General features: G+C 41.8%; 1 protein-coding gene across 6 annotated transcripts in view; it reads left to right on the top strand.

Moving 5' to 3' along the window:
- Positions 1–23392, top strand: part of LOC134345458 (ephrin type-B receptor 1) — a 700860-nt gene that overhangs the window by 510187 nt on the left and 167281 nt on the right. For 5 of the 6 annotated variants that reach the window (XM_063046149.1, XM_063046152.1, XM_063046151.1 and 2 more), the window contains exon 6: positions 7008–7132. In XM_063046149.1, the coding sequence (XP_062902219.1) occupies positions 7008–7132 (125 nt within the window). Of the gene's footprint in view, positions 1–7007; positions 7133–16553; positions 16877–23392 lie in introns of those variants that run through there. The other variant, XM_063046153.1, reaches the window with a different exon arrangement.

Here is a 23392-nt window from a genome sequence, read left to right as displayed (position 1 = left end):
AACTTAATTGTACACTAAGCAGGATTCAGTCTGTGGCAAGGATTAGAGCATGAAAAAATATTATCACAGCACTTTCCCCTTTGAATAGACATCCTCCTGTGTGTCATAAGGCATCTTGCTTGCCTCAGTGATCCTTGTGTAAACACTGCTGATTGCATGCTGTATACCTGTAGTATGAATGCACAGATGGAAATGTCAGGCAGTTGGCTTCAGATACTAAGACTGAGGCTTGACAACATGGTGATTAGACCCCTGATAGAGCCATTTCTTTCATACATTTCCTTGTCTTTAGTACTCTCGTTCAGCTTGCACCACTGGTATTTCATGCTGACAAAACCTAACCTGACCTTCAGGGCTCTACACAGTGATTAAACACACCTCACACTCACCAGCATTCTCCAACAAAATTACTGACATTTAAAATCAAAGAAGGAGGAAGGAAACAAGAGCAGTCCTTTGTATTTATTGAGGCCACTGATCAACCAGATACTGACACTGAATTGAAACCTTAATCGACAATTTCAGAAATAACTTGAATTGTCTTTCATGGGACCTCAGTGGTAAACGTGAGATACAGCCTGATTAATGTGTTTCTGCCAGAGAAGAATTTTCATTAAAAAAAGCAAAAAATCCCAGCATATCAGCTCGGTTTTAATCACTCCTTCTCCTCCTTAGTAAGTAAGGGGTTACAGCGGAGAGAGAAAGCCCAGTTATCAAGCTGAGTTTCTGCCAGGCTATGCAGTCTATGGCAATGCATAATTCTTAATTCCTGTAACTTTTTAGTGAGAAACAGATAGACATTCAATGACTAGTGCTTGTCTCAGTGAAACAGGTATCCTGAGACCTGGGCTGATAATAAATCTGAATTAAATTTCTGCCATTCCAACTTTATCATATGAGTTCAAAGTTCTTAAAATTATTTGGAAAAGAAGGCACATGAATTGGATCTGAAATCTGAGTTTCTCTGAAGTGCATTCAGCAGTAGTGTGATACCCACTTGCCTTAGCTCATTCCTGAATTGACTGTGCACCAACGCAAGGGAGGTGTCCACACCTTTCCCAAATGGTCTCTGTGGGCTCAGTGGAATGCCTTCTGACTCACTCTCACAATTGGAGTGCTGCTGTCAGCAGCTGTGGACTAGCCCCGTTGTAGGCTCTGCACATTGATTAACTTTTCCGGATGCTTGTTGTCTACCCAGGTCAGAGGCCTTCATTGTACTGCTCAAAGTGAATATCTTCCATTATTGTGCTTCAGAGCTCTCTGGGTGTAACTACTCTGGTCCAGTTGATGCAGCATTGACCAGTGCACAGTTTGTAAACTCGAATGAAAAGGCTTTAGATTATCATCCAAAGATCTCAGTGGAATCAGTCTAGTCATTTGCTTGATTTAATGCTGAGTTTCTCAGCTTCAGTCTCCCTGACCTTACCATTGTTACAGTAAAACTAACCCCTTCTGCACGTTTTGCTCTCTGTGGCTGGTTTAGTGTATGTATAACAGTATCTGGCATAGCAAGCTCAACATTCCATGTCATGTTGCATCCTCAAAACTGGCTTTGTGCAAATTACAGACTTGACTCCAAAAATACCTCTTTACCCCAGGTGATCCCGACTACAAATGGTGGCACCTCACAGCTCTTTCACCCTGACCTCCAACACTGTCTGTGTGGATGTTGCTCTTTTCTTTGTGAGTACATAGATTTCCTCTGGATGCTCCATTTACATCCCACATCCCAAAGATATGCTGCTGTTGTGTTGTTGAGTAGCAGAAGAAAGAAAGGATAGCTGATGGAATGTGAGAGACAAGGAGCAGCAGAAAGTGAACCAGATTCTATCCAGACCTCTGGTGCTGGCTGTGTTGAGTCTTCAAGTTCTTTACAACTGTGTGACTTCCTCCCCTTTCCTCCAGCATTACAAAAACTGGCCACAAAAATGCCACCGATGTGTAGGTCTGTGGTAGAATCTGAGAGAGTTGATGGGAATGTGAATTTGGACAGGATTCGTGTACAGTTGGATTAATGATGGTTAAAATGGACTTGATGGGTCAAGGAGTCTATTTCTGTACTATATCCCTCTGTTACATTAATGGCTGATGAAACTTTGTGGGCAATGACCTGCTAAGGTGAAGTAATGAGACTGTGGGATCCCAAATATAATTGCCAATGCTTAGTTCTATAGTTGGGTCGAGATTCTCTTGCTCATTGCCAATGTGCACACACTGAATGTTACTAGCCTTTCCTGGTCATTGTTTGTCGTCAGGTTTATCACTGCCCAGATACGTAATTGGAGACATCAATGCAAGCTTTAGCATGTGAGTGAGACTCAGACAGAGCCATTTAATCAAACAACAGGGAAACAGACTCCTGGTCCACTGAATGCACACCAACATCAAACATCGATTTACACTCATCTCTTCACATTCCCATTAAATACCCACAATTTCACCACCTATCTACAGACTACAGTAGCCCATTAACCTATCAGCTCACACATTAAAGGGATGTGGGAGAAAACCTTGCAGTCGTAGGGAGAATGTGCAAACTTCACACATAGTACTTGAGATTGGATGGAAGCTGGGATGCTGGTGCTTTGAGAGAAGAGCTCTGGTAGATGCACAGAGGTCCTGTACCCTGTGCTGGTTTTATTACTCCAACATGGTGTGTTCCTCCATGATGAGGAGCTTTCAGTGTTTGGTGATGTCCAGCAGAAATCACCAATACACCATGCCATTCCCATCTGATCAGCAATTCCACAGTGGAGTCACTCCTTCATGGTGGTGTGTATCAGTCCATAATATTCCTGTGGAAGCTTCTCTAGACCTAGTTGTAAAACGCTCACACTAACTACATCTCTCCATTCCTTGAACTAACCTACCCCTGACAGAATTAGTATGTTTGTGTCATCAGGTAGCTTCATTATTTGATCATTATCTGACCCAGGGTTTCTGCCTGCTATCAGAATATATTTTCAGACTTTTCCTTTCCTTATTACATACAGTGAAAAAGGCCACTCATCTCACCCGACCTTTAGTTTCTGTCCAGGACTGGTAACATTCTACAATCTGCGAAGTAGTTTAAGGTGTTTTAGCGATCTTTCTGTCATCTTATCAAATTAAACATCCTTTGCCTTGCATGGTACCGAGGCTGTGCTGAAGGGGTGATCATATCCAAACTAAGATTGCTGTTACTGGGTTGAATTTGAGCAAGCACCTTTTAAACTTCTCCTTCAAATTCAGCAGCATTTTTTATTTGTTAGAGTATCAACATAGAAAGTGAAGGACTCTCGCTCTTTATCATGGACTCCTGATGTTTGTGAGCAACTACTTTTAACAGCTATGAGCCTTAACCCAGTGGTTCCATACATCAGCCTTTCTTTCTCCAATGTTCAAGCCTAAAAGTCAAGAGTTTCTGTTTACCGTCTGCACAGTGAAGTTATGTAACTGATTTGAGATCCACTCAGTGGGTTCACAACCTCACTGTTTCAGGCACCTTTAATTCTTTTCTCAATCTTCCTCTGAAGCCAGTGTGACATTTGAACTTCTTTGTCAAGTAATGTGCAGAGAGCTCTAAAAGATGTAGACACGAGACTGCAGATGCTGGAAACCTAGAGCAACACACAAAAAAACTGGAGGAACTTAGTGGGTCAGGCAGCAACTATAGAGGGAAATGGACAGTCAATGTTTTAGGTTAAGAACCCTTAATCAGGACTGGAAAGAAAGAGGGGAGGTAGCCTATTTAAAAAGATGGAGATAGGAGCATGTGAGAGGTAGATCCAGCTGAGGACTGATATGTAGCTGAGGGAAGGAGAAGATTGGGAAAGAAACTCTGAGGTGATAGATGGAATATAGAGAAGCGGGTGACTGGAGAATGACGGGGGCAATGTGTGGATGATTGGTGGATGGTGAAGGTGGGGTGGGGAAGTGGAAAGAGATGGGTGATGGTGGCTAGTGGATTAAGGGTAAGAAAGAGAGACAGGAGGTGGTTACTAAAGTTAGAAAAATCGGTGTTAATCAGGTTTGAGTTGTATCTAAGTGCAGACGTGTAACAGATCACCACAAGGTCAAAGGCATACATGAACTAGGCACATAAATATTGGCCCAATTAAGCAGCTGCTCCAATTAGCTGAAGGTTCATAGAAATAGTTAAAAAGGTATAAATAAGGCAAACTACCATTTAACTGAGTAACAAATTGTGTCTTTAAATGAAATACAGAACAAATTAGAACACTACCAATGTTACTACAGTACTACAAAACTGTGTTTTAATTTGTAACTAAAAACAAAATGATCAAAAATCACTGCTTTTTGAATCGGCATTCATCAGCCTAAATGGAAACATAACACCTACACACACAATGGATGCTATCTTCCCATTTCTAAACTCACCGACAGATGGGACAGGGTGCCATTACGTTAAAACTTCAGTAATCCACTACATGATATTTGGAAATCCCAATGGTTTATCGTCTGGCTCAGTGAGTGATGACTACCATACTTCCTTTGTATTCCCTGGGGCCACAGTTCTACACTCCTTTTCCACTCATCAGGCCCCAGTTCCCATGCCCCCTTTGATTCACTGGAAACTTTATTATCAATTTGTCTACTACCAAGAAGATAAGTAAATTAGAAATAGAAATTAAATCCAATGATCTAGAAAATCTGAAGACACAAGAAATGGCAGATCTGTAACATGGAGCTAAAAAAATGAACTGCTGGAAGAACTGCTGTGATTCAGGGTCTCACTCTGAAACGCCAACTATTCCTTTCACTCAATTGAGTTCATCCAGCAGTTTGTTTTACAGTTCAGAATGTGTGCTTGTCTGCCACACCAGACTCTCAAACACACTGAATTATTGGAGGTTTACTGCATAACAGACATCATAGCGTATAACCCTGCACTGGTTAAATAATGTTCATGCCCTCCTCGTACCTAAAACGCTATGTACTCAGTCTAACCTGTTCTCAACAGTATTAGAACCAAGAGGATCACACAGTACTTACCAGCTTTAACTCCAATGCTATTTCTCACTAATTTAAAAAAAAATCCTTCCATTTAGCAGACTTCAGGAATAAGTATGAGACCACTCAGTTTAAGAGACCAAAAATTGTTGGTGACTGCTAAACTTAGTCAAGGGAAATGTCAGCGCTTTTAAGAATACTGGAGGCGGGGGGGGGGTGTGTAGAGTAGATGATGGAAGTGGGTACTTTCAGAACTCTCATCTAAGTGAGCACTTGAATTACCAATGTATAGATGGTTTCAGACTGTTGGTAAGTAGAATTACTTTAGATAAGTACTTGAAGGCTGGTATGTATGGATAGACAGGGTGTGCCACAGGACTTGCTTCTGTGCGACATTGCTTTATGACTCAAAGTCTAATGAAGAGACTAGAAACTGCAAATGCTGAAATCTAGAGTTTAAAACAATGCTTCAACAGTTCAGATGCTGGGAAATATCTTACAGAGAAAGGAGTTTGAATCTATCCTCTCCACATATTAGCTGATCTAATTCTTAGTATTATTTTGACTAAACCAGAATATATGTGCGTTATAACAGTATCTCACACAATCTGACATGAGCACAAACATTACAAGCTGAGAGAAATGAACAACTGGAATCTTCATATTTAGTGATCATTTTCTAATGGGAGAAAGTCAGGGTCACTTCATTCTGGAAGAAAGTAACAATATCACTCACAGATTCTGGGAATCTCAAACCATACCAGGCATACCTAAAAGCACAGGTGGAGGGAGAGCAGGGTGCTCAGTATTCTGAGTGCAGAGGAGATGGTCTTTAAAAACAAAAGACCCTTGATTCCAAATTCTCCAAGGCAGTGGAATAATTGCATCAGACCCTCAGGAATATAATAACTAGAGGCTTGGACACAAGTTCAAAGAAGCAGTGTCAACATCACACTATGAGGTTTCAGCTTGTGTTCTCAGACGATGTTCTTGTAATTTCTGGGTTTCAGTTTCCTCCTGAAACACTGCTGACCCATTTCTCTCTTTGTGCCTGCCAGCTGAACTTTTGCTTGTGTTCTAGCTCTTCCCTGTTTTCTTTTAACATGGTGGATGTAAACATGTCCAAGCACGAGCAGAAACTCTCACAGAGGAACTATTGCTAACATTAATAGATAATAAATTGTGCAAGTTGTCAGTTTTCTCCCTTTTCTTCCATTATGTATAGCTTACAATGAAGAGCCACAATCACCGAAATATGTCCCACAGATTCCTAGGAAGCACCAAATGAATATTTAGTGTGCTTCAATTCAACCCACAGAACCTCACCATTATTGCTATGAGCTTTGCAACCATAATGAATTTGTTATAGTTAGGGAAAATTTTCACCTTGTCTCAATGGAAAACGCATTCAGAACTTTTCTTAAAAATAACAGTCAAACTCATTTTGGGCTAAATGGAGTTCCCAACAGGGGCACTCCACTACTGCATATAAATGGAAATTCAACCACACACACCACTGGCTGCAATGTAAGCCATCTTTCCCCTTCTCTCAGCTTCAAACAATACTTGTCGATGTGTTTATTTCTGTGAAAGAGTCTGATGTTCTTTGTATTTATTTTCAATGTCCATCATGTTGTTCCTGACCACTCCCTCAACTTTAAAGTTAACATTCCTGTTATGTTTTGTAACTCAAAAACATAAATCTAATTGAAAAAAAACAGAGAGTCTGGAATGCATGTGCTTAGATTCATTTTTACTTTTGGTGAGACACGCAAGCATGATGTAGTTGTATAACAACAGATGCCATTCACATACTTTTACATATAACCCATAATTAATTATTTAAATGAACAAGAATGCTTAATCAAGCAATACAATATTACTGAAATATTAAATACACAACAATTTTCTTCCACAAGAAAGTGTGTTAAACAGGAACTTGATTACCACCCATGGTTTGAACTGCATTTGCAGGTCCGGTGTTCAGGTTATTCTAAAATGTTTGCAAGAAAACACAGAGTAATACTTCTGTTTGTCTGTGTTTTTTTTTGCAGCACCCTCGACAGTCCCCATCATGCATCAGGTGGGCTCCACAATGAGTAGCATCACACTCTCGTGGCCGCAGCCCGATCAACCAAATGGAATCATCCTGGATTACGAGTTGCGATTCTATGAAAAGGTACAGAGATGCAGATCCTGGATCTGCATAAAAAGTATATGTGAAAACAATTAAATAATTAGAAAAGAAAAGGGGGAAATACTGAGGAAGTGTTTGTTCTCCATTCAGAAATCTGATGGCAGAGGAGAAGAAGCTGTTCTTGACACATTGAATGTGTGTCTAGAGCCTCCTGTATTTCCTCCTCAACGGTTGCAATGAGAAGAGTGCATGGGTGAGGGGGTCCTTAATGATGGATGCCACCTTTTTGAGGCATCACCTTTTGAAAATGCCCTGGATGCTGGGGAGGCTAGTGCCCATGATGGAGCTGGCTGAGTTTACAACTTTTTGCAGCTTTTTGCAATCCTTTACAGTTACCCCTCTAGTTAGAAGCTCTCCATGGCACATCTGTAGAACTTTGCGAGTGTCTTTGGTCACGGACCAATTCTCCTCAAACTCCTGATGAGATATAGCCACTGACATGTCTCCTTTGTGAGTGCATCACTACATTTAGCCTGTGACATCCCAGAAGTTGAAACTGCTCATCCTTTACACTTCTAATCCCTCAGTGAGGACTTGTGTGTGTTCCCACGACTTCTTCCTGAAGTCTACAATCAATTCCTTCGCCTTACTGATGTTGAGTGCAAGGCTGTTGCTGTGACACCACTCAACCAGCTGACTGATCTCACTCCTATACGCTTCCTCGTCGCCATCTGAACATCTGCCAAAAATAGTCGGCAAATTTATAGATGACATTTGAACTGTGTCTAGTCATACAGTCGTGGGTGTAGAGAGAGTGGAGCAGTGGGATAAGCACACGTCCTTGAGGTGCAACAGTGTCAATTGTCAGCAAGGAGATGTTATTTCCAATTTGCACTGACTGTGGTCTCCCAGTCAGGAAGCTAAAGAACTAGTTGCAGAGGGAGGGGAAACAGTTGTTATGAAAAATAATTAGAAATCCTAGTACAATTTTCACCAGATGCAATGAAAAAGTAAAGAAGAGATTTTTGAAAAGTACAGCACAGAAATAAGCCTTTCAGCCCATCTAGTCCATACCAAACCATTTAACCTACCTACTCCCATCAATCTGCACCCAGACCATAGCCCTCCACACCCCAACCATCCATGTACCTATCCAAACTTGTGTTAAATGTTGAAATTGAGCTCTCATGCACCACTTGCACTGGCAGCTCGTTCCACAGTCTCACAACCTTCTAAGTGAAGAAGGTGAAAACCTCATGTTCCCCTTAAACTTTTCACCTTTCACACTTAACCCATGACCTCTGGTTGTAGTCTCACCCAACCTCAATGGAAAAAGCTGCTTGCATTTACCCTATCTAAACACCTCAGAATTTTGTACATCTCCATTAAATCTCCTCTCAATCTTTGATGTTCAATGGAATGAAGTCCTAACCTAATCAATCTTTCCTTATAACTCAGGTCCTCCAGACCTGGGAATGTTCTTGTAAGTCTTCTTTGCACTTGTTCAACCTTATTTACATCTTTCCTGTAGGCAATTGACCAAAACTGCACTTAATACTCTAAATAAGGAATCTCCAATGTCTCATAAGATTCCTTCTCCTGTACTCAATATTTTGAAGGCCAAAGTTTCAAAACCTTTCTTTATGACCCTATCTACCTGAGCCATCACTTTCAATGAATTATGGACCTGTATTTCCACATCCATTTATTCTACCACACTCCTCAATGCCCTATAGTTCACTGTGTAAGACCTACTGGTTGGTCCTACCAAAATGTAACACCTCGTATTTGGCTACATTAAATTCCTTCTGCCATTTTCCAGCCCATTTTTCCACTGACCCAGATCCCATGATAGACTTCCTTGCTTTCCACTACACCCCTAATCTTGATATCATCCATGAATTCGCTGATCCAGTTTACCAGATTATCACCCAGATTATTGATATAGATGACAACCAGCAACAGATCTAGCACTGATTCCTGTAGCACTCCACTAGTCTCAGGTCTCAAGTCAGAGAGGCAACCATTTACTACCGCTTTCTGGCTCTCCCACAAAGCCAATGTCTAATCCAATTTACTACCTCATCTTGAATGCCAAGCAACTGAACCTTCTTGACATACCTCCCATGCGGGGCCTTGTCAAATGCCTTGCTAAAGTCAATGTAGACAACAGCCATTGCCTTGCCTTCATCAACATTCCTGGTATAAGCTCAGTCCCTCTATAAGTTTGGTTAGGTACGACTTACTACGCACAAAGCCATGCTAACTATTTCTAATCAGTCCATATCTATTCATCTACTCATATACCTGGTCCCTTAGAATACCCTCCAATAACTTTCCCACTACTGATGTCAGGCTCACCAGCCTATAATTTCCTGGTTTAGTTTTAGAGCCTTTCTTAAACAGTGGAACAACATTAGCTATCCTCCAAACCTCTGGTACCTCAGCTTGTACTAAGGATGTTTTAAATATCTCTGCTAGGGTCCCTGCAATTTCTGCACTTTCCTCCCACAAGATCTAAGGGAACACATTGTCAAGCCTGGGGTTTACCTACCCTAATTTTCCGCCTCCTCTGTAATGTGTATAGGATTACCTCACTTCTATAGACTCTGTGTCAGTCTCCCGAATAAATACAGATACAAAAAATCCATTTAAGATTGCCCCCATCTCTTTTGGCTCCATGCATGGACTACTATTCTGATCTTCCAGAAAGCCAATCCAGTGATCCAAAGATCTGGTGCCCTCCCTCCTACACCAACTTCTTAGCCACATGTTAAACTGTATGATCTTCATATTTCTGGCCTCACTAGCATGTGGCACAGGTAGCAATCTTGTGATCTCTATGCTGAAGGTGCTGCCCTTTAATCTTGCGGCCAATTCTCTAAAATCACTTTACAGAAACTCATCACTCTTCCTACCTATATCATTGGTACCTACATGGACCATGACCTCTGGCTGCTCACCCTCTCATTTGAGAATGCTGAAGACTCAATTTGAGATATCCTGGAAGCTGGCACCCGGGAGACAACATACTATCAAGGAATCTCATTCTCATCCACAGAAACTCCTTTCTATTCCCCTAACTAACAAACCCCCTATCACCACAACTTGCCTCTTCTCCCTCTTTCCTTTCTGAGCCACAGAGCCAGGCTCAGTGCCAGAGACCTGACTGCTGTGACTTTCCTTTGCTAGGTCACTCCCTTCCTGAACAGTATCCAAAGTGGTATACCTGTTGCTGAGGAGATGGCCACAAAGGCACTCTGCACTGGCTGTTTAACCTCTGTCCCCTTCCTGACTATCACACTTGATTCATGATTAACAAGAATATTGATAGGGTGATCATGGAAAGATCATTTCCCCTGGTTGTAGCATTGGGTTAAGATGGTTACCAGGAAAGTAGGAAGACAAATTAAGTAGAATTTCTTTCTCTGGTTGTTGGATCAAGGAATGTTTCAATCAGATGGAATGAAAAAGGCAAAAGCTATACTGTAACTTGTATTTAATTTGCAGAAATTCACCAGCATCTTTGAAACCTGTAGTTCCTTCTATCTTATAGGATAAAAGCTGTCCATTGATGGAAACACATTGTCTGCAAGTTCACTCTACGTGCTATTGGGGAAATATACACACAGATACTCCCCAAGCTATGGCTTGGCTCTGTTCCTGCGAATTGTTTATAATCCAAGCAGTTTACAAGTCAAGAAATGTGGCCACCACCATAGTTCACAGACAGCAGAAGATGCATGCAGCCCTGCAGTAGCCGTGAAATCTATCCTGCCGGTCTCCCAAACATATGTCTTGATGTACATAAATCATGTGTTTGTAATCTGGGGAGGTTACACCCACTTCTTTGTCATTGCCAGTTTGAAATCCCATGATTCCCAAACTTACAGCATTCTTGCCATGCCCATTCGGAGTTTAAGGAAGGTGAGCCCGTCACTATCTTCACAAGGATATTGGGTAATAAATGTCAGTGTTGTCCATATGATGGGACAGAATTCAAATTAAAAATTTATAAATGGAAATGTGAATCAAGAGGATAGCTTCGTTCTGGGTGGTGTCTCGTTTATCAAGTATTTGGAGTCATACAGTATGGAAACAGGCCAGTGGGCTCAGCAGGCCCACATTAATTTACACTAAACCCACTCTACTTCTATTCAATTCAGTCTCCTATTCCCCTGGATTCTACCCACACAACACCTGCACTATACAGTGCTTAAATAACCTGACAACATGCATGTTTTTGGATATGGGTGGAAACCAATAAAATATTAGAGAACATGCAAACTCCACACAGACAGCACCAGAGGTTAGCATTGAACCCAAGCTTCTGGTACTGAGAGACAACAGCTCTACCCACTGTGCCACAAGTGTTGATGTAGCGACACTTCACCAAATAAATGGAGAATATTCCATATGATGCCAATTAACAGGCATGCTCCGAAATTCATTTGGTTTTCTCTTAAAAGGTATCTCGGGTTTTGCCTCTTTCCATTCTATCCGTGAAAGTAAGTCATTCTCCCAAAAAACATAGTTTCACTAAAGAAGTTCCTCTTAGTCTGTCTTCTCATTCCCCTTGCACCATTTTAACTTTTTGGCCTCTCATCAATTTTCTAATTGTTTCCTAAAGTTAGATTGGGCAATACTTCAACTTTTAAATGCAAGTCACATCTGCTGAACACAATTGACAGGTCATTGAGGATAGTAAGAGCAATATTGTGTATTTGGACTTTCAAAAGGTATTTGATAAAGTATCAAAAGTCTGGTAACGGAGTTTGTTATCCGATGCACTCATAAAGTGTGGATCCAATGGAGCGTAAAGCTCTGCGTAGTTTTCCGATTGCTTTTTAATTCTATCCAGAATAGATGCAGCACAATTTTTCACCTTTTATGTAGCAGCCATTCTGAGAGTCCCAAGAGATGCTGATATTTTGAGGCACAATTTAATCTTTAAAATTGGGTTGTGAGTGCCCTAAAGTCATTTTCCAGTTGACAGAGATCAGAGGAACCTCTCAACCAATCATTTTGAGCTGGATTAGCATTGAGGGCTCAGGGATATGCTAAACTGCGTCATTCACAGAGTCAGCAGTGAATACCCTTAACCTTCCCAACAAAATTGTAAGTGTGGTGCTAAAGTTAGTTGGAAAGTGGTTTCAGAGCACAGCCTTTCTCTGCTAGGATGTATGTATCAATAACTAGAAACATAGAAACATAGAAAATAGGTGCAGGAGTAGGCCATTCGGCCCTTCGAGCCTGCACCGCCATTCAGTATGATCATGGCTGATCATCCAACTCAGAACCCTACCCCAGCCTTCCCTCCATACCCCCTGATCCCCGTAGCCACAAGGGCCATATATAACTCCCTCTTAAATATAGCCAATGAACTGGCCTCAACTGTTTCCTGTGGCAGAGAATTCCACAGATTCACCACTCTCTGTGTGAAGAAGTTTTTCCTAATCTCAGTCCTAAAAGGCTTCCCCTTTATCCTCAGACTGAATGACCCCTCGTTCTGGACTTCCCCAACATCGGGAACAATCTTCCTGCATCCAGCCTGTCCAATCCCTTTAGGATTTTATACATTTCAATCAGATCCCCCATCAATCTTCTAAATTCCAACGAGTATAAGCCTACTTCATCCAGTCTTCCTTCCTATGAAAGTCCTGCCATCCCAGGAATCAATCTGGTGAACCTTCTTTGTACTCCCACTATGGCAAGGATGTCTTTCCTCAGATTAGGGGACCAAAACTGCACACAGTACTCCAGGTGTGGTCTCACCAAGGCCTTGTACAACTGCAGTAGTACCTCCCTGCTCCTGTACTCGAATCCTCTCGCTATAAATGCCAGTGTACCATTCGCCTTTTTCACCGCCTGCTGTACCTGCATGCCCACTTTCAATGACTGGTGTATAATGACACCCAGGTCTCGTTGCACCTCCCCTTTTCCTAATCGGCCACCATTCAGGTAATAATCTGTTTTCCTATTTTTGCCACCAAAGTGGATAACATTTACCCACATTAAATTGCATCTGCCATGAATTTGCCCACTCACCCAACCTATCCAAGTCACCCTGCATCCTCTTAGCATCCTCCTCACAGCTAACACTGCCGCCCAGCTTCGTGTCATCTGCAAGCTTGGAGATGCTGCATTTAATTCCCTCATCCAAGTCATTAATATAGAAACATAGAAAATAGGTGCAGGAGTAGGCCATTCGGCCCTTCGAGCCTGCACCGCCATTTATTATGATCATGGCTGATCATCCAACTCAGAACCCTACCCCAGCCTTCCTCCATACCCCCTGATCCCCGTAGCCACGAGGGCCATATCTAACTCCCTCTTAAATATAGCCAATGAACCAGCCTTAACTGTTTCCTGTGGCAGAGAATTCCACAGATTCACCACTCTCTGTGTGAAGAAGTTTTTCCTAATCTCGGTCCTAAAAGGCTTCCCCTTTATCCTCAAGCTGTGACCCCTCTTTCTGGACTTCCCCAACATCGAGAACAATCTTTCTGCATCTAGCCTGTCCAATCCCTTTAGGATTTTATACGTTTCAATCAGATCCCCCCTCAATCTTCTAAATTCCAACGAGTACAAGCCCAGTTCATCCATTCCTTCTTCATATGAAAGTCCTGCCATCCCAGGAATCAATCTGGTGAACCTTCTCTGTACTCCCTCCATGGCACGGATATCTTTCCTCAGATTAGGGGACCAAAACTGCACACAATAGTCCAGGTGTGGTCTCACCAAGGCCTTGTACAACTGCAGTAGTACCTCCCTGCTCCTGTACTCGAATCCTCTCGCTATAAATGCCAGCATACCATTCGCCTTTTTCACCACCTGCTGTACCTGCATGCCCACTTTCAATGACTGGTGTATAATGACACCCAGGTCTCGTTGCACCTCCCCTTTTCCTAATCGGCCACCATTCAGATAATAATCTGTTTTCCTATTTTTGCCACCAAAGTGGATAACTTCACATTTATCCACATTAAATTGCATCTGCCATGAATTTGCCCACTCACCCAACCTATCCAAGTCACCCAGCATCCTCTTAGCATCTTCCTCACAGCTAACACTGCCGCCCAGCTTCGTGTCATCCGCAAACTTGGAGATGCTGCATTTAATTCCCTCATCCAAGTCATTAATATATATTGTAAACAACTGGGGTCCCAGCACTGAGCCTTGCAGTACCCCACTAGTCACTGCCTGCCATTCTGAAAAGGTCCCGTTTATTCCCACTCTTTGCTTCCTGTCTGCCAACCAATTCTCTATCCACATCAATACCTTGCCCCCTATACCGTGTGCTTTAAGTTTGCACACTAATCTCCTGTGTGGGACCTTGTCAAAAGCCTTTTGAAAATCTGATGCTTTTACCATGACCATCAACTGGTTATGGAATTGCTAGTTATTAGGTCAAACCTTCACTGGTTATAAGATCAGGTTATCAAGTTGCCCCCTTTCAGACATTTGCTTACTCTTAATTACCTCTGGCTCCTGCATTGGAGTAAATTAAGAGGGAATTAAAGTTCTATGAAAATTTTGTTGTAGAAGCAGGAAAGAAAGATCTCTTGTAGTTCTTCGAAATTCTCACAACTTGTCTGTGGATAAGTGTTCATATTCGTCTCTGGTCGATCTGGCAGAGGACTCAAGCAGAACAGTTCTCTCCAGAAAATCCCCTTACTGGTAAATGTTATACTCATGAAGGTGTTGGGGATTTCTGTTAAAGCCTGTTTCTTTTTACTGTTTTAGCAATGTAAGGTCAAGCCTTCCCTCCCTTCCTCATGGCATCAATAAATGTAAACAAGTGAAGTTCCAGGGGTTCATTGTATCCATGTGGTATGCCCAGAGACTACCTCACCCCAAATGGCAAGGCTTGTGAAATATTGTCTTTTAGTGCATCGATTTCAAATGTGCATTCTGAGAATGCCGTTGGCAGAAGTAGTGATCTAAATGATATCCACAATGTTTTTTGTTCTTTTTGAATAAAATTTTCCCATCAAATTTACTTCTGCATCTTTTGATGTCTAACAGATGAGGAAACTATTTGTCCTTCCTGCAGAGTGAACATAATGGCTCTAAACACTAGTTATTAAGGAATTACAGCCATTTCAAATATGCCGGTAATTTGCAACTGCATTTTCATTCTGTACTTCTCAAGAGTGGTTGACTTTTAATGGTAATGACAACAAAGTCTTCATTCAAAGGCTTTATTTTCACTTTCCTTCAGAAACTAATTTGAGCTCTCAGATAGCACAGAGGAAAGCTCTCTTCAACCCATCCAGCCATTATTGTTGTCTACATCTGCCACTTCAATCTCACCGTCAGTGTATGTAATCATTCACCATTCCTTTTTTTCCCTAAACTGTGGTGTTTTTATTAAATTTGTGAATCTTAATACTTTGCTTTCTTCTGGGATGGCAATGGGTCCAAATTCCACTGGAATAATTGTCTTCATAGACCTAGGATTTCAGGAAGGCCTGAAGAGGCTCCTTATAGAAGGTGCTATCTTTTTGATTCGCTGTCTTTTTTGCCTCTTTCTAAGGTTTAAAAGACCCTTTCTGGTCTCAGCTGCACTGGTAGGAATGTCAGTGAAGCAGGAAACAGGGAACTTTTTAGGAATGCAGAAGGGAGGGTAGCGAGGAGAAGTACCAGACCATTGTTTGCTTTGAATAACATCAGAGAGTACTGGAAGTACTCAAAGTTAGGCAAATCCTATGTAAATAGAAGCAAAGCAAAGGTTAATTAGATTAATTTAATTTAATTTGAAGTGTCATCATTTGTCATGACCCAAAAGTGTAGTAAATTGCAAATTCAGTAATAACTTTCAGAAATTAAGTGGATAAATAACTGAAAGGTAACAAGGGGCTGCAGAAAAAAAGAGCAGGGTAGGAGGACTAAATAGAAAGCTTTTTCAAAGGTTCAGAAAAATGAAAGGCTGGCTGTCCTGTCTCATTGTTGTAGTTTCTTGGGATTGAAGTTGGCCAGTGCTTAATCTGAATTGTCTCTTCTTTTGATGCATCAATCCTGTAATTGCTGCTGTAATTTGTGTTACAGTCATCACTTTGTAAAATGGGGTTGTGCAGTGGTGTGGTTGCAATACCCTGCAACAGAATTCAGATACTGAATACCAACAATTTCAGTTCTCAGCTAATCTTTCTAGAGTACAAAGCAGTAAATAAAAAGGAAAATATACATCCTGGACTAGATTAGGAGATTTGGTTTGTCAACTAAAACACCTAAAACTTCGATTAATGTACCATGGAGAGCATTCTGACTAGCTGCATCACCGTATGGTATGGGTGGGGGAGGGGGGCTACTGCATCAGATTGAAGTAAATTGTGGAAACTTGTTAAATTAGGCTACGTCCACAATAGACCGGATAATTTTGAAAACGCTGGTTTTGTGTAAAAATGACAGGTGTCCACACTAGGCATTTTTAAAAATATCTCTGTCCACATTAAAACAGATATTTGGGTGAATCTCTTCCTACTGGGCATGCGCAGGACACACACACAGAAAACAAGCAAAGAGGAACGCTATACTTGGTGTGCGTTTGTTCAGTTACAGAGTAGAAAAACTTAAAAGGAAATTGCCAAACGAAAGACTTGGTGCGCTTCTGTCCGGAAACATTTCCTACAGCCATAGTCTCTTCACCGATGAAAGGGACGACAGCTACAACTAAATGCAATAAGGCTTGTTACTGGGCAAAAGTGAAATTTGCTTGCCTTTACTTTTGCCATGTCTTTGTGTATTATTTTTGCTGTATTTAACATGTGCAATAAAACGAGTTACTGGGCAAAAGTGACAATTGCAGCTATTGAATGTTTGCACAAGCAGTACATTTATAAAGAGCATCTTGTTAAATGTATAAAACTTGTCTGCATCAGTGTTGTCTTGTATTTCCACACAATGTAACATTAGGCTGTTACACATCTATTGTCAGATATCGTTGTGGTGTTGGAGGTTGCGTTCAAGAAAACAATGACATGCCACACTGCCACCACTATTCGTTCCGGCACGTCATGACAGCTGTTTTAAAAATAGACGGTTACCCCGTACACACTACGCCGAATATTAGGCGTTTTCAGATTTATTCACTCTGAAGAGTGTTTCTGAAAATCTCTGTTTTGGGGGGAGGAAAACGCCGTTTCAGTGTAGACAGAGGGTCAAAACGAAGAGAAAAAGTTTCGGCTACGGATTTATCCGGTTTAGTGTGGACGTAGCCTTAGTCAGCTCTGTCATGGGTTCCACCCTCCGTAGTATCCAAGATATCTTCAAGGAGCGGTGCCTTAGGAAGGCAGCATCCATCATTAGGGACCCCCCCAGCACCCAGGACATGCCCTCTTCTCACTGTTACCAACAGGAAGGAGGTTCAAAGGCCTGAAGGCACACACTCAGTGATTCAGAAACAACTTCTTCCTTCTGCCCTCTGATTCCTAAATGGACATTGAATCCATGAACACTAACTCCATACTTTTTAAATTTCTGTTATTTAGCACTACTTATTTTAACTTAACTATTTAATAGACAGATATACACTTAGTGTAACTATTTAATAGACAGATACACTTAGTGTAACTCCGTTTCTTTTCTATATTTATTTGTCATGTATTTCATTTTAAAGTTAACAAATTTCATGACCTATGCTGGAGACATTAAATCTGATTCTGATTAGATTAGTTTTATTTGTCACATATACATTGAAACATAGTGATATGCATCATTCTGAGTCAACAACCGAAGTCCGAGGATGTGCTGGGGGCATCCTGCAAGTGTCACCATGCTTCCAGCACCAACATAGCATGCCCACACTTTACTAACCTGTACGTGGTGTGGGAGGAAGCTGGAGCACCCAGGCAGTCACGGGAGAATGTACAAAAACTCCTTGCAGAGAGCAACAAGAGTATACCCTGTTCCAAACAAAATCATTTCATTATTATTAAATTGGCTGACCTGCAATTGCATTAACGCCCATTGCTGACAAGTACAGCAAGTGTGAACTTCTGCTTCAAGTCAGCTGGTGTAAGGCCTAATAAACTGTTTAATTCTTAAGTGGCTAATTAGTTTCTAATTAGGCAAAGCTCGACTGAAACCAAAGACAATGTATAATTAATCATTCTAGCCCAGAATTTCTTGCCACGTCATTCATAGTGTTGCTGTTGCAATTTTAATTAAATTAATGCATCCAAGATGGCATCTAAGTAAAGAAGCAGCTTAGTATTTGTAACACCCAGCCAGGCCACTTGGCCCAGCAGATCAGTGATGAGAAATTAGTCAAAGACGCCTTATAACTTGGTACCCAAACAATGAGATACTTTGAAGCAATTTAGGTCACTCTGTTATAGGAAAAATATTATTAAACTTGAAGGAGTGCCGAAAAGATTTACCAGGATGTTGCCTGGACTTGTGGGCCTGAGTTACAAGGACAGATTGCAGAGACTAAGGCTTTATTCACTGGAACATAGGAAATTGAAGGGTGATCTGGTAGAAGTATATGTGATCTTGACGAGTTCGGACAGGCTAAAAGTATGTAGTCTTTTACCTGGGGAGGGTATGCTAAAAGCAAGAAGAGAATAGATTTATGATCAGAGGTGAGAGATTTAAAAGGGACATCAGTGGCTGCTTCTCTATGCAAAAGGTGATTAATATTTAGTCTGAGCTACGAGAAATAGTGGTTGAGGATGGCATATTGGCAATGTTTAAAAGCCATCCAGATATGTAAGTATATATGGATCTGAATGTTGGACAATATCTAGTAACATGAAGAAACAAATTGAAGCAGCGGAGATGTGGTTTTTGAGGAGGATGCAAAGAATATCATGGATGAAACGAATATCTAATGAGGATGTCCTGAGCACAGCAAGCACAAAAAGAAAAATAATGTATGAGATCATGAAAAGGCAACGTAAATTCATTGAACATGTGATTACGAAAGAGGAGTTAGAATGCACGGTAATTATGGGAAAGATTGAAGGGAAGAAAGCAAAAGGGAAGCAAAGACAAATGATGATGGAGACAACAGCCAGAGAACTGGAAATGAATACCAATGAACTGATCCGCTTGACCTGAAATAGGCGTGTGTGGGCCATGGCAGTCAAAGCTCAAACTGGGCATGGCACCTGATGATGATGATGAGATATGTACGTGGATAGAAGAGGTTTAGAGGCTAAATGCGGGCAGACAGCTCCTTCTTACCGGCCGGCACTAGACATCAGCATCAATGAGCTGAGCAGAAGGGCCTGTTTCCATACTGTGTGAAACTTTCATTCCTCAGGCTTTTTTTTTGGCCAGGTGAAGTGATCTTAAATTGTAGTCCTTGCAGTACTATGGAAAACACAGAACAAGGTACGTTTGTACATAGAGAGGTGACAAAGGATTGGAAGATGTAGAATATTTGAGGGTCGAGTTAGGAAACTGCCACAGTAAAAAGACCCTGATGGGAGTTATACACAGGCCTCCGAACAGTAGCCAAGATGTGGGATATAAGCATAGAAAACAGGTGCAGGAGTAGGCCATTCGGCCCTTCGAGCCTGCACCGCCATTTATTATGATCATGGCTGATCATCCAACTCAGAATCCTGCACCAGCCTTCTCTCCATACCCGCTGATCCCTTATAGCCACAAGGGCCATATCTAACTCCCTCTTAATATAGCCAATGAACTGGCCTCAACTGTTTCCTGTGGCAGAGAATTCCACAGATTCACCACTCTCTGTGTGAAGAAGTTTTTCCTAATCTCAGTCCTAAAAGGCTTCGCCTTTATCCTCAAACCGTGACCCCTCGTTCTGGACTTCCCCGACATCAGGAACAATCTTCCTGCATCTAGCCTGTCCAATCCCTTTAGGATTTTATACATTTCAATCAGATCCCCCATCAATCTTCTAAATTCCAACGAGTACAAGCCTAGTTCATCCAGTCTTCCTTCATATGAAAGTCCTGCCATCCCAGGAATCAATCTGGTGAACCTTCTCTGTACTCCCTCTATGGCAAGGATGTCTTTCCTCAGATTAGGGAACTAAAACTGCACACAATACTCCAGGTGTGGTCTCACCAAGGCCTTGTACAACTGCAGTAGTACCTCCCTGCCCCTGTACTGGAATCCTCTCGCTATAAATGCCAGCATACCATTGGCCTTTTTCACCAACTGCTGTACCTGCATGCCCACTTTCAATGACTGGTGTATAATGACACCCAGGTCTCGTTGCACCTCCCCTTTTCCTAATTGGCCACCATTCAGATAATAATCTGTTTTCCTATTTTTGCCACCAAAGTGGATAACTTCACATTTATCCACATTAAATTGCATCTGCCATGAATTTGCCCACTCACCCAACCTATCCAAGTCACCCTACATCCTCTTAGCATCCTCCTCACAGCTAACACTGCCGCCCAGCTTCGTGTCATCCGCAAACTTGGAGATGCTGCATTTAATTCCCTCATCCAAGTCATTAATATATATTGTAAACAACTGGGGTCCCAGCACTGAGCCTTGCGGTACCCCACTAGTCACTGCCTGCCAGTCTGAAAAGGTCCCATTTATTCCCACTCTTTGCTTCCTGTCTGCTAACCAATTCTCTATCCACATCAATACCTTACCCCCAATACCGTGTGCTTTAAGTTTGCACACTAATCTCCTGTGTGGGACCTTGTCAAAAGCCTTTTGAAAATCCAAATATACCACATCCACTGGTTCTCCCCATCCACTCTACTAGTTACATCCTCAAAAAATTCTATGAGATACGTCAGACATGATTTTCCTTTCACAACTCCATGCTGACTTTGTCCGATGATTTCACCACTTTCCAAATGTGCTGTTATCACATCTTTGATAACTGACTCCAGCAGTTTCCCCACCACTGACGTTAGGCTAACCGGTCTATAATTCCCCGGTTTCTCTCTCCCTCCTTTTTTAAAAAGTGGAGTTACATTAGCCACCCTCCAATCCTCAGGAACTAGTCCAGAATCTAAAGAGTTTTGAAAAATTATTGCTAATGCATCCACTATTTCTTGGGCTACTTCCTTAAGCACTCTGGGATGCGGACCATCTGGCCCTGGGGATTTATCTGCCTTTAATCCCTTCAATTTACCTAACACCACTTCCCTACTAACATGTATTTCGCTCAGTTCCTCCGTCTCACTGGACCCTCTGTCCCCTACTATTTCTGGAAGATTATTTATGTCCTCCTTAGTGAAGACAGAACCAAAGTAATTATTCAATTGGTCTGCCATGTCCTTGCTCCCCATAATCAATTCACCTGTTTCTGTCTGTAGGGGGCCTACATTTGTCTTTACCAGTCTTTTCCTTTTTACATATCTATAAAAGCTTTTACAGTCAGTTTTTATGTTCCCTGCCAGTTTTCTCTCATAATCTTTTTTCCCCTTCCTAATTAAGCCATTTGTCCTCCTCTGCTGAACTCTGAATTTCTCCCAGTCCTCAGGTGAGCCACTTTTTCTGGCTAATTTGTATGCTTCTTCTTTGGAATTGATACTATCCCTAATTTCTCTTGTCAGCCACGGGTGCACTACCTTCCTTGATTTATTCTTTTGCCAAACTGGGATGAACAATTGTTGTAGTTCATCCATGCAATCTTTAAATGCTTCCCATTGCATATCCACCGTCAATCCTTTAAGTGTCATTTGCCAGTCTATCTTAGCTAATTCACGTCTCATACCTTCAAAGTTACCCCTCTGTAAGTTCAGAACCTTTGTTTCTGAATTAACTATGTCACTCTCCATCTTAATGAAGAATTCCACCATATTATGGTCACTCTTACCCAAGGGGCCCCTCACGACAAGATTGCTAATTAACCCTTCCTCATTGCTCAAAACCCAGTCTAGAATAGCCTGCTCTCCAGTTGGTTCCTCGACATGTTGGTTCAAAAAACCATCCCGCATACATTCCAAGAAATCCTCTTCCTCAGCACCTTTACCAATTTGGTTCACCCAATCTACATGTCGATTGAAGTCACCCATTATAACTGCTGTTCCTTTATTGCACACATTTCTAATTTCCTGTTTAATACCATCCCTGACCTCACTACTACTGTTAGGTGGCCTGTACACAACTCCCACCAGCGTTTTCTGCCCCTTAGTGTTATGCAGCTCTACCCATATCGATTCCACATCTTCCCGGCTTATGTCCTTCCTTTCTATTGCGTTAATCTCCTCTTTAACCAGCAACGCCACCCCACCTCCTTTTCTTTCATGTCTATCCCTCCTGAATATTGAATATCCCTGAACGTTGAGCTCCCATCCTTGGTCACCCTGGAGCCACGTCTCTGTGATCCCAACTATATCATAATCATTAATAACAATCTGCACTTTCAATTCATCCACCTTGTTACGAATGCTCCTGGCATTGACACACAAAGCCTTCAGGCGCTCTTTTACAACTCTCTTAGCCCTTATACAATTGTGTTGAAAAGTAGCCCTTTTTAATGCTTGCCCTGGTTTTGTCGGCCTACCACTTTTACTTTTCTCCTTACTACTTTTTGCTTCTACCCTCATTTTACACCCCTCTGTCTCTCTGCACTGGTTCCCATTCCCCTGTTGTGAACTAACCTCCTCTCGCCTAGCCTCTTTAATTTGATTCCCACCCCCCAACCTTATAAATGACAACAGGAGATAGAAAAGGCATGTACAGTAATAAAGACAATGTTATGTATAAACATCTATGTCAGGATGCTGTTCATTGACTATAGCTCAGCATTTAATAGCATCATTCCCACAATCCTGATTGAGAAGTTGCAGAACCTGGGCCTCTGTACCTCCCTCTGTAATTGGATCCACGACTTCCTAACCAGAAGACCACAGTCTGTGCAGATTGGTGATAACATATTGTCTTCGCTGACGATCAATAGTGGTGCACCTCAGGGGTGTGTGCTTAGTCCACTGCTCTACTCTCTGTATACACATGATTGTGTGGCTGGGCATAGCTCAAATACCATCTGTAAATTTGCTGATGATACAACCATTGTTGGTAGAATCTCAGGTGGTGACGAGAGAGTGTACAGGAGTGAGATATGCCAACTAGTGGAATGGTGCCACAGCAACAACCTGGCACTCAATGTCAGTAAGACGAAAGAGCTGACTGGGGACTTCAGGAAGGGTAAGACGAAGGAACACATGCCAATCCTCATAGAGGGATCAGAAGTGAAGTGAGTGAGCAGCTTCAAGATCCTGGGTGTTAAGATCTCTGAGGATCTAACCTGGTCCCAACATATTGATGTAGTTATAAAGAAGGCAAGACAGCGACTATACTTTATTATGAGTTTGAAACGATTTGGCATGTCAACAAATACACTCA

Source organism: Mobula hypostoma, chromosome 4, assembly GCF_963921235.1.
Source record: "Mobula hypostoma chromosome 4, sMobHyp1.1, whole genome shotgun sequence".
Classification (NCBI taxonomy): domain Eukaryota; kingdom Metazoa; phylum Chordata; class Chondrichthyes; order Myliobatiformes; family Myliobatidae; genus Mobula; species Mobula hypostoma.
This window is presented reverse-complemented; position numbering and strand designations above follow the sequence as displayed.